The following is an 11208-nucleotide window of genomic DNA, read 5'->3' as shown; positions in this document are numbered from 1 at the left end:
TGCTGAGAGTAAAAGGTAGTTAAAATATAATTATAGTGCTCCTTTTATTTCTTTCCTTGCACAAATGTGGTATGAAGCTAGTCTGGTCTATTGACTTTTCTCCAATTTCTTGTTCCCTGAGGTGGAAAGTTCCTCTGGATTTCAGGAGATGGAAAACTACCAGCTGCTGGGCTCTGGCAGAAGGGTAACACAAATATTGGCTTGGAGATGGAGACTCCTCTTGATAGCTCCGCTTCTCAGGCACAATGGGCCTTTCTATCAAAGCTCATGTGTGCTGGAGACAACTTTCTTGGGTGCTGCTCAGAGCCTGAAGAATGAACTCTGAGGGAACTAGATCCTAGAAAGCTGTACCTCTTCCCAATGTGCATGCCTCTCGCCAGCAATGCCTTGTCTTGTGCAGAGATGCAGCTAGGCATTCACTGGGAACCATGATGCAGAATAAAAATGAAATGCTGGGCTGCAAATGTGGCTCTGCCCCCTGCACAGAGAAGTAGGGAGGAAATGCACCAGAAATAACAGTATCCAGTCTCCATACTCCATGCAGTTCACCAGAAATTACTAAAGATATTCCTTGTTTTAAGCAGATCCTGACTACCTTCAGAGTTTCACTGAAAAGTGTCTTGTTTTCAATTCAGAAGAAGGGACACAAGCCTCTAAAATTAATCAATTTTCCTTTTGTCTCACTTTAAGGAAAAGGAGAACCTATGGCAATTTTGGTTACTGGGGTTGGTACCTGACTTTGATCAGGGATGTGATTTATCAGCTGCATCACTCTAATACTGAGCTTATACTGTTGAAACAGCGTTGCCGTTCAACTTGCTGCCTGTCAAATGAGCTATCAACAGATAGCTCTGAACTCCCTCACCATTACAGCACAGCAGCCACACAGGAATCTCAGGCCTTTCAGGGGAGCACCTACTGGGCTGAAGGCACCCAACACTGAATTAAACGCTGTGATTTTGCAGTCAGGTGGCCGTGGAGCATGCTTGCTGTATGGCTCTGTTATGGAGGCAGCAAATCCAAGAACAAGTGTGGCAGCAAGCTGCCATGTCTGTAACCTTCCAACCAGCTGCAGCTGTTTGCAAAGCAACCTGCAATGCACACATAATGCTTTTCCCTTTTCCCACAAGAATAAGCCAAATTAACATTATCCCGGCACAACTGCATGCATACTCTAGGGAATTAGCTCTAGTAGTATTACTATAGCAATTCAGCTTTTCTAGGTAGACAGCCTATAATTACACCAAATTAAAATAGAATGCTTTTGTTCTAACTTTGGCTTCCCCTCGAGGACTTGTACCAAAATAACCAAAGGTATGAATTAAGCCATTTCAGTTATTTTAGTATAAGCCTGAGTGCAGGCAGGCTCCTGCTCCAGTTCTTCTACCTTGGGAGAGCTCAGCTGTCTGCGTGATCTCTCACAGGCTTCATCACAGAGGGATAAATGTAGGAAAGCACCCAATGGGAAGCTGGGTTTGGCTGTAGCCGGGTACCCTGTGACAGCTCTCTCTAGGGCCAATGCCATATGTGACAGCACCATCTTTGTTCATTTAAGGGAAGGTAATTCTGCAGGACTGCGATGTCCCACAGGAGGATCAATGGCCCCTATGGGTCTTGAGCATGAGGGTCACACTGAGCCTCAACGCTCTGCTGGTTGCTGTACTCCATCCCTGCCTGGTTGTGCTCCCTGCAGGGAGTGGGTGCTGCTGAGCTCACATGGGGCTCCAGGGACATGGTTTTTTCCTACACCTTCAATTGCGCACACAGCGTATCCAACATGGGGTTTTTGCAGCTGCTTTCAGCCAGGCAGGACCTTGGCTTTGGCCCTGCTTCGGAATGTCCAAAATGTCTATGCGCAAAAGAGCCATGGCCCTATGGAGAGCCAGTGACTCTTCCCATGGAAGAGGCCAGGGCACTTAGGAAAAGATCAGCTGTACAGGATGTTTTTTTCCATGAGACGTGAGCCTTTGCAGGGCCTTTGGTGGTTAGGCCACACTGCCCCAGGGTTGAAAGGAGCAGGAAGATGTCAGCTCCAGTGACCATGGGAAATACGGATGGGATGATGGGCAGCTGTAGCACGGCTGCCTCACATGGGTTTCCAATTCACCGAGGGAAATGGGGAAGCAGCACTTCAGGACTCACTGGCAACTCAGGGGTGCTAAAAATGGTAAACTGAAATCGCAGCTCTGCCATAGACTTCTCAATACTGATTTGGGTAAGTTCAGATATATGCATTTGCTGCCTGTCAAATGAGGCACCCCAGATTCTCCAGGTGGCGTGGTTCATATTTTTATGGTGCTTTTAAGGTTCCTATAAGAAATGCGTTAATAACGTTTCCAATTGAGAACGGGGGCAGGCTATTCATCAGCCTTTCATTTTCAGCGTTTTACTCCAAAACTTTCCATAGCCAAATTATTGAAAATGAGGAGCCCCCTTTCCTATGGCACACAGCCCAGTTTATCCCTCCCCAAGCGTGCAGGTGGGAGCCCACTCAGCGGCTTCCACGGCAAATAAGCCGAGAGCACCCATGGAAACTCCACGGTTCTCCCGCCCTGCTGAGCGCGACGCGGCCCCCTCAGCGAGCCGCGCGCCGGCGGCTGGGCCGGGCGGGCCCTCACAGTGGCTCCGCGGGCAGGGCCGGCCGCGAGCCCCGACGGGCCGGGCGGCGCCGCCCCCTCCGTCGGACCCAGCCAATGGCGCTGCGCGGCGGGGAGAGCGGGCCAATGAGGGGCGCGGCGGCGCGGCGGGGCCCGCCCCCTCTGCCCGCGCGCGGCCGTCGGTGAGTGCGGGGCGGGGCGCTGCGGCGCCGCCTGGCGGCCGCGGCGGGCCGGGCCGCGCGGCGCCGGCTCCTCCCCGCGCCGGCGATGTCACGCGGCGGCGCGGGGCCGGCGGCCGGGACTCTGGCGCGCGGGGCGCGGCGGTAGCAGAGCCGCCGGGAGCCGCCGCCGCGCCGGGAGCCGTCGCCACCGCCCGCGCCCGGGAACCGCCAGCGCCGCCGGGGCTGGCTTCGCGGCGGTCGCGCCGCTCCTGCCGGCCCGCCGGGGCCCCGCACCGCTCGCCCGCAGCCTCCGCCGCCGCGCCTCGCCGCCCCCCGGTCGGCGGCCCCGGGCAGCGCGCCGCCCCCCGGGCCGCGGGGATCTGCGTGGCCGCGCGGATGCCGCCGCAGCAGGAGGGCGAGGCGGGATACATCAGCAAGCCGGTGCCGCCGGGCGGCTGCGAGGTGCCGCCGGTGCCCCCGCGCAGGGTGCGCAGCGGGCGGGCGGCGGCGGCGCTAGGAGCGGCGCTGGGCGGCCGCTGCCGGGCGGCGGGGTCCGGGGCCGTGGCCGGAGCCGGGGCCGGAGCGGGGTCCGAGCCGCGGCGCAGCATCAAGTGCGTTCTGGTGGGCGACGGCGCGGTGGGGAAGACCAGCCTGGTGGTGAGCTACACCACGAACGGGTACCCCACCGAGTACATCCCCACCGCCTTCGACAACTTCTCCGGTAAGTGACCGGGGCGGCCGCGGGCACCGGGGCGGCGGGAGGGAATTCTGCCGTCCCGGGGAGCGTGCCGCTCCAGGGGCCGTGGCTGCAGTGCGCGGAGGGGGAGCGATGTCCAGGTTCGGTGATTTCATTATGGATTTACGGGGAGCAGGACTCCACGGAGCAGGACCGAGCTTGTCAGGCTGCCATCGCAGCCAGCAGCACCGGCCTGTCTCCGGTGTAACGGAGCCAGGCTGGCAGCGGGTGTCATGCCCGGCCCCGCGGCCAGAGCCGGGCTTTAATTGGGAACCCTCCGGTGGAGAGCTTAGCGCTCTCGGGGACATCGGAAGCGCCTAAAGGGCAGGTTTAAATCCTCGCCTTGTCTCGCCCTTACAAAGAGGAAGTGCAGGGGTTTCTCTGCGGTTCAGCGGGGGATTTTCGTGTCCCGGGCCTGCTGAATGTGTATAGAGAAATAAAGCTGAACCCCTCTAGCCGGAGAATATGCCAGACTGCCGGGCTCGCTCTCCGCGCTCCCTGCGGAGGACTTGTGCGGTCACTGCTTAACTCATCTCTTGTAGTAAAATTAATCGGAAAGCACTGAAGGGCTTGCTTGTGTTAGCGACGGACTCCCTTCCAGCTCTGCTAAGTTGTTAAATCTAAAATAGTTGAACACTATTAGAGCTGAGGGATGGTAAATCTTCCTTTTTAAATTTTTTTCTTTAATGGAAAACATGTAAAGTCGAATTCACCCTCCCCGCCTCCCTTCTTTCTCTCCAAAAGCTGTTGTGTCTGTCGATGGGAAGCCGGTGAGACTTCAGCTCTGTGACACAGCTGGTCAGGTCAGTGGAGCCACTTACTTGATTTAAGTGACAGCGGGAGGGGAGAAGTTGTTGCTGTTGCGCAAAGTAGTCCTGCAAATGACTTCATGGATTTGAAAGTATTCCCAGTGTTTGATCATGTCATTATCTGCTGTCATTTTCACTGCTGCTTGACTCACTGCTCTGCCTGTCGGTTGAAGGGTGGGGGACGTACTGTTTCTCCATATAGGGGTTGGGCACAGGCTGCTGCTCTGCTGGCTCAAGCTGCAGCTCTGTTTAGCCTGACTGGAAAGGCTGAACATATTGGGGATTCAACGGCCACCTGGTTTTCTCTTTGAGCGGTTGTCACTGTCTTTATTTTTGCTAAATAACTGCAGGTTTAAGAATTAGGGTGTTTGGCATATATGCATGCAAAGCAACCACATCTGTAGGTGTCCAGAGATAGAGACTGTGTTTTTGAAGGGACCGAAGCTGGAGGGAGAAAAAAGTACTATTGGGTGTTGTCCGTGGAGGCTTCATATTCACCATTCCCACCCATTTAGAAAGTGCTGTTGTTGCAAAGCTGAGGTTTGCTGTAATCTGCAACCTGAAGGGATGAGGGTAGCTGATGCCTCTCATCTCCCACTTGGCCTGATACATAAAAAAGCCCATGTCTTGCTGCCTCACATTTTCTGGAAGACCCAGGCTTGTACCACCCTGAGCAGTGTGCAACACTGCTTGCCAGGGGTTGAGGCTGGATAACCAAAAGTAGCCAAGAATATTTTGCTACCTCACTGCTCTTTGAAGGCAATGGGAGTTAGAGTCCTGTGCAGCTTTGTGGATCTAGGTCTATGCTTTCACCAAAACCACGCTGAAAAATCTCAGTGGTCTTAGCATACAAACCTATGAGTAATAACTGGGTGCCCTAGTTAGGAATGAGGTTTTAAGGGCTATGCAGTAGTAGACAGCAGTGTGCCCTACAAAGCAGAACTAAAATCCTACAAACAGCCTTCTGCAGTAGTGATGTGAAGTCAAACAGCAGAACTGTCCCATGATTTTGTGTCCTGCTGAAGAGATGGGGTGGTACTACAACAGTCTTGGCTGTGCATGTTCATATGCAGAGCATGGCAGGTGAAATTGCCATCGGGTGACAGCCTGTGGACATTCAGTGCCTGTGGAAATGCAGCTACAAGCTGCAGGAAGGATGAACAGGTCCTGTCACCCCTTGCCTTCCCTGCCCTTAATGGTTAAGGTGTTTGCTCTGGTGGCCCAAGTGCAGCTGGAATGAGTAAAGTTACTGCCTTTAAAATGAAAGGGTTATCGAAACTGACAGAAATTGTCCTGAGTAAAAGATTCCTTGCTGGATACTTTGATAGAACTGCTGCTGGGAGATGGCTGCTGAAATCTGGAGCTAAAAAAAGCACTCCAGGCAGTGCGAAGTTCTGTTTCAGCATCACTAGCCCGAAGAGGTGTAGAATCCCTGCAGGCCATGTACCTACCATTGAAATGGCAGAAGTGTACTTAGGATATAAAGGGAACTGTTTCATCTTAGTAAAAACCCATCAGATCTGGGGTTTGCTTCCAAACCCATTGAACTGAGCCCTTTTGAGGTTTCACATGTAGCAAGAAGAGGCAATTACATAGCAAGGTGCCTTTCTGCAAACAGCCCTGTTGGTCAGAGCAGCATCTCTCAGTAAATGTGGGGTTTTTCTTGAGCCGAGTGGTGAGAACTTGATTTCCTCTGAGGCTCAATCTGAGAATCGAGAGAGCTGATGAATCTTAGTTTTTTGACTGGTGTTTTATAAATGTCTGTCTCTCTCAGAGATACTGCTGCAAAAAATTCATTTGAGCAGAACAAGATTCCTGAGGCTTCCAGGGGGCTTTAAACTGCACATCCTGGGTCTCCAGAGGCTTTAAAGCAAAATTTCACATCTCAAAAATTAACACTCAACTCGCATTTCATCAGTAAACTGAGAGATATATTCAGCTTTATGTTTCTGTGCCTTTTCAATTCCATGCATTTGAGAACATGGTCAATTTTAATTAAATGTCACTGCCGCTGAGGCAAATCCTACCTGTTCAGGCTGCTACCCTGGTTTTATCCTGCTGTCAGCATAAAAGCAGCCTGCCTGGAGTAACCCTGGCTTCTAGCTGCATTCTTCCCTGAGGATCAGCACACCTTTGTTACCATGAGGTGTTTGACTTTCTTGTGGCTCCGTCCTGAAGCTGCAAAAAGGCCTTGCTTTGCTGGAGTTTGCACTAAAAGAAAAAAAAACCCAAAAAAACCAGAAGGGTAGTGCTGGGAGGCCCGTGTGCAGTTTGTTTGATGTGGCCTGGGTGGGAGGGAAAGGTAAAGCTCTTACTCTATGCCATTGGCATGTTAAGCCTGCGCATTGTAAGTCATTATTGCTCCCATCAGATTTAAATCCCTGGGCACAATGGCAGGGAAATTATTCCCATATCCTGGAGGATGTTGCTAAGTAGTTACCAGTTTAAAAGCTGACTCCAGGAAAGGTACCCAGAAAGGTACACGTGCTGCTGCATATCTGCTTTGCCCTTGCCCGGGTCTGTCAGCAGAACAGCTTTGAGGTACACGGTGCTCCTCCTCAGAGCCACTCACTGACTCACCCTGGCAGAGCTGGGTCTGGAGAAAGTGCTCTCTCCCTCTTCAGTTTGCGCCTTTCTGTGCCCTAACTGCTTCCCACAGCTTTGCTTCTCTGCTGAAGTAGGGCACAGGGCCTGTGTACAAAGAGCAGAGGAAATATTTAAGCACTTGAAATAACCTGCAGCATTTGCTGGAAAATCTCAGGTACGTGGGGAAGCCACCACCTTTGTCCTGTGTGCCTGATGGTGGCAGGGTGCCCGCTGGCTGGCAGCCATGAGACATCAGGCAGGGGTACAGGTGGCTTCCGCTTGGGTCACACCTTACTGAGTGGTCTGGGTGCTCATTTTGGGGTGCTTGTCAAGGTGGCAGTGGCAGGTGGTCCTCAGTTTCACCAAGGCTCAGGGCAGGCTAGAGCTGTTTTTTCTGCAGAGTGTTTACGCAGTTTTGTTCTGTGCAGGATGAATTCGACAAGCTCAGGCCTCTGTGCTACACCAACACGGACATCTTCCTGCTGTGCTTCAGCGTGGTGAGCCCTTCGTCCTTCCAGAACGTGAGTGAGAAGTGGGTTCCCGAAATTCGCTGCCACTGCCCCAAGGCACCCATTATCCTGGTTGGGACACAGTCAGACCTCCGGGAGGATGTCAAAGTCCTCATCGAGCTGGACAAGTGCAAAGAAAAGCCAGTCTCGGAGGAGGCTGCAAAGCTCTGTGCTGAGGAAATAAAAGCCGCGTCCTACATCGAGTGCTCCGCTTTGACTCAGAAAAACCTCAAGGAGGTCTTTGATGCAGCCATCGTGGCTGGCATTCAGTACTCGGATACCCAGCAGCAACCAAAGAAATCCAAATGTAGGACTCCAGACAAGATGAAAAACCTCTCCAAATCCTGGTGGAAAAAATACTGCTGTTTTGTATAGGGGCTGCAAGGACCTGAGTGCTGCTCTGAGGAAATCAATAGAGGCTATATTAGCTGAAATCTCAATTTGTGTCGTCTTGAGTGTATAGTGTAGATCTGTATGTATGTGTATATGTTGCTACTGGATGACTCAGTTGCCCTTTTGAGGATTGCAGAAGGATTCTTAGTTAAATAATTGCTATATATCAGGTCTGGCACCCAGTTTTGTGACCAGACCTTCTTGTTAAGGAAAAAAAAAAAGCACCATGTGTCTGTGAGCATAGAAGGATTTGTCCAAAGGATTCAACTTCTTCTGTTGTAAGGTGTATGTGATGGGGCGGAGCACAACAGAGGCCTTCACTGCCAGGGCTTTGCAGGAGGAACGCACAAGCAATGGTGGAAATGTAGAGCTCTGTACATGGACGATCAAAGGGAAAAATAACACTGTGCCTCCTAACTGACATTTGTAGCTTTAAACCCCACTCCTGCTCTCTTTGTGTCTTCCCAAGCCAGTGCTCTTAGGGATCACTTTTAAAAGGGTATGCAAGAGGTGTAATCTATACGCAAATGCCATGGTTAAAAAGGTCATGGGTATACCTTCAGCTTGTGGTGAGGGAACCTAATCCCTTATGGAGCTGACATCTCATTTGTTACCTCCTGACTTTTTCTGAAAGTCCTTTCTGTCCTCCTTCCCCTGCCTTTCCCAGGAAGCCGAGTGGAAGCCCAAAAACTTGACCAAGCTTTTAACTCGCTACCTCGAGCAGTGGCAATTTCCTCTGTGTTTTTGCAGACGTGACGACAGTTCATCTATTTCAGCTCAAAGGAATGTAAATACTGTTGTGTTGGGGTTTTAATTTTTTTTTTAAGCGATGTAACAAATACCTGTGCAGCACCATATAAACTGCATCTGGTTTTAAGTCTACAGCCAAGAATTCCAGGATGCCCCATTTTACCTTTTAAGGCTGCTAAACAAATAACGAATCAGGCAGATTGAGATTTATAACAAACTGGACTCCAGAAACTGAGGCTGCTGCATCCTCTTCGTGATGCTGTTTCCTACTAAGTTAATGTTTCCCTTCTAAAGGCAACAGTCACTTGTGGTTGAATCTTGTCCAAGCTCATAGTTGTGAAATTGTCTGAGGCCATCCCTAAAATACAACTGATAATTCTTTTTTTTCCCAGATCAGTCCAACAGATTAATTGAAATGTGCCTAAAATGTAGCTGAGGGATCAACATAGAGCTGAGTGTGACCTGTTCTCTGACTGAATCTGGTTCCTACTGAACTCTAAGCCTAATTGCAGTTCTAGTGAGTTCAAGAGCCCCGAATGATAATGTGACTCTGCAAGGATCAGTATTTGAACCTGTTCTGCAGAGGACATTTAGTTTGTGCTATCTGTCTGCCTTTTTTATGGCCACAATTACTTTTTTCCCTCCTCTAGATAGTTCAAGATCAAATTTTACTTCTTTTTTGTTCCCTTTGGCCCTAGCCTTGAAGTGACCTTTTCCTTATTCTTAAACTAAACTGTAGTGACAGAAGGCCAGAACCTTTTTTCATCAGAAAGGAATCAATGTCTGATACAAAGAACTGTGGCAGCTGTTTGAGTTGATAAAGCTGACCACAGTTTACCTCCTGGCCCATTGAGGAAAATGACACTATGTAAATGGATTCTGGGCTATTGGCATAGGCTCCACAGACTGTATTTTTTCCTTCTCTACAGAAGAATGAGTGTAGAATGGGTAATGTTCCATCACTAAAAACTTGAAAATGGGATGGAAATCTTTACCTAGGGCCTAATTCAATAAAAATATCTTGGCTTCTGCACTGGAAGAGCCTGGAAAAAGAGTTTCCGTAGCACAGAAACTGGATGCATTTGACTTGGTTGCATCTGGTTGGTAATGGTTTAATGTGTACTAGTCCTGAAGTTAACATCTGAGCCTTTATATTTTTTACTCAAATGCTTTGACAGGATTTCAGATATGCAGTCATGCCAACATCTTGGAGAAAAACAAAGCTAGATTTCTCCTGGGTGCTTGGCTTGCTTGTAAAAAACAGTCTCAGTCGCTCAAAAATGTGGGTTTGAGGAGGGAACAGGCTTGAATCTGAGCAGCTTCCATTTACAAAAATAACAAAATTTCCTCTGCAAGATCATACTGCTTGGTATCATGCTGAACTGGAAGCAGTAGGTTATATTTTATAAGCAGCCTGTTTCATAGTCTGGAGTAGCATTACTTTTGAATGTAGCCAGCTGTGACTGTTTCTGAAGATGTGATTTATATACAACTTGTTATAGCCCTTTACTAGGTGTGTGTAAACTGAGGTCTAATAACTCTATGGATACTGCTCTACGTGGGGCTACACAGGGTCTAGGTTTTAGAAATCTTACTTTTAAAATTACCAGTATTTTACAAGCATAAATGAGGGGGAGATGCCTCTATGTAGTCTATAATCTGATGTGCCTTATAAAAAAACTATCTTCTGTTTTCTAAGTGTAGGCTATATTCCAAAAGAAATATTTCATGTGAGAATGATATAAATGAGGTATTTGGAAATAAATTCTGACCTGTGTATGTGTCTGCCTCTGCTGCCTGCTCAAGGAGGCTGGAGGGCAGTCCCTTGGCCATGCACTGGGCTAATACCCAGAATTAGCAAAATACTGGAACTGTGCTCCCAGTGCCCCAGCAAAAGGCCTCTGCCCAGAAAATACAGCCTTTTTCTGCACTGCCCCATCCCCAGGGGCTGGGCTGGGTGGGAAGGGTACAATGGCCATCTTTCTGTCTCCCTGCCAGCACAGCATCTTGCCATGGCCCTGGTAGGCATGGACAAGCTCATTGTGCCTGGCCCTGAAAGTGGGGGTGAGTGGCAAGGAGCACAGCATAACTGGGGCATTTTGCCTGCTGCATGTTGTGCCATGTGTGTCCTGGGGGAGCCAGGGGGTGTTTTTGGAACAGCAGAGCCTTCTCCATTTTGACACCATGGGTCTTGCCACTCCTTGCTGGGTCCTGTCCCTCATGCCAGGGCCAAGGCGAGTGAGGTTTGAGATTGTTTGTGCCCAGGAGCTGGATGGCTGTGGCACAGAAGCCTTCCACCCTTTGGTGCCATTGTGTTAGCTGAGTGGGGAGCAGCATCTAGACCTCCAGGCATTCCCGTGGATCCAGTGTCCTGCTCCAAAACTGCTCCAGAGAGGGTGCTTTGCTCTGGACCAACCAAGGTTTGTAAACTGTGCCCACTGTGTTTGTTTTTCTGGGAGCTGAGAGGAGCAGGCATGCTGGGGGTGGCATACCAGCTTGCCCTCCTGTGCCACCTTTCTCTTGGGTTATAAGGCCAAGGCGTTTTCAACCATGGGAATGCACACAACGTCCACAAAGTAGAGTTCAATGCACAGCTCCTCTTTTTCATGGTTGATTCCTCACTGGAACAAAGCCTTATCTTCTCCTCTGTTAAGTGCCAGGCTGGGC

At 50.2% G+C, this 11208-nt stretch overlaps 1 protein-coding gene across 1 annotated transcript; it reads left to right on the top strand.

The window, feature by feature from the left end:
- The first annotated feature begins 3154 nt into the window (after nt 1-3154).
- On the top strand, nt 3155-10320 carry RHOU (ras homolog family member U). The gene is made up of 3 exons (XM_066546757.1): nt 3155-3479; nt 4239-4297; nt 7318-10320. Exons 1-3 carry the CDS (start codon nt 3155-3157, stop codon nt 7771-7773), a joined length of 840 nt encoding a protein of 279 aa, XP_066402854.1. The 3' UTR covers nt 7774-10320.
- Nucleotides 10321-11208: the final 888 nt, after the last annotated feature.

This window comes from Molothrus aeneus, chromosome 3 (assembly GCF_037042795.1).
Source record: "Molothrus aeneus isolate 106 chromosome 3, BPBGC_Maene_1.0, whole genome shotgun sequence".
Lineage (NCBI taxonomy): Eukaryota > Metazoa > Chordata > Aves > Passeriformes > Icteridae > Molothrus > Molothrus aeneus.
The sequence above is the reverse complement of the archived record's forward strand: the minus strand, read 5'-3'. Positions and strand labels throughout refer to the sequence as shown.

What these genes read in the sequence shown, in the direction of transcription:
- RHOU (XM_066546757.1), top strand. Translation starts at nt 3,155, where the DNA reads ATGCCGCCGCAGCAGGAGGGCGAGGCGGGATACATCAGCAAGCCGGTG. An exon ending in CGCCTTCGACAACTTCTCCG is followed by an intron (nt 3,480 to 4,238) that starts GTAAGTGACCGG and finishes TCTCTCCAAAAG; the next exon opens with CTGTTGTGTCTGTCGATGGG. An exon ending in TCTGTGACACAGCTGGTCAG is followed by an intron (nt 4,298 to 7,317) that starts GTCAGTGGAGCC and finishes TGTTCTGTGCAG; the next exon opens with GATGAATTCGACAAGCTCAG.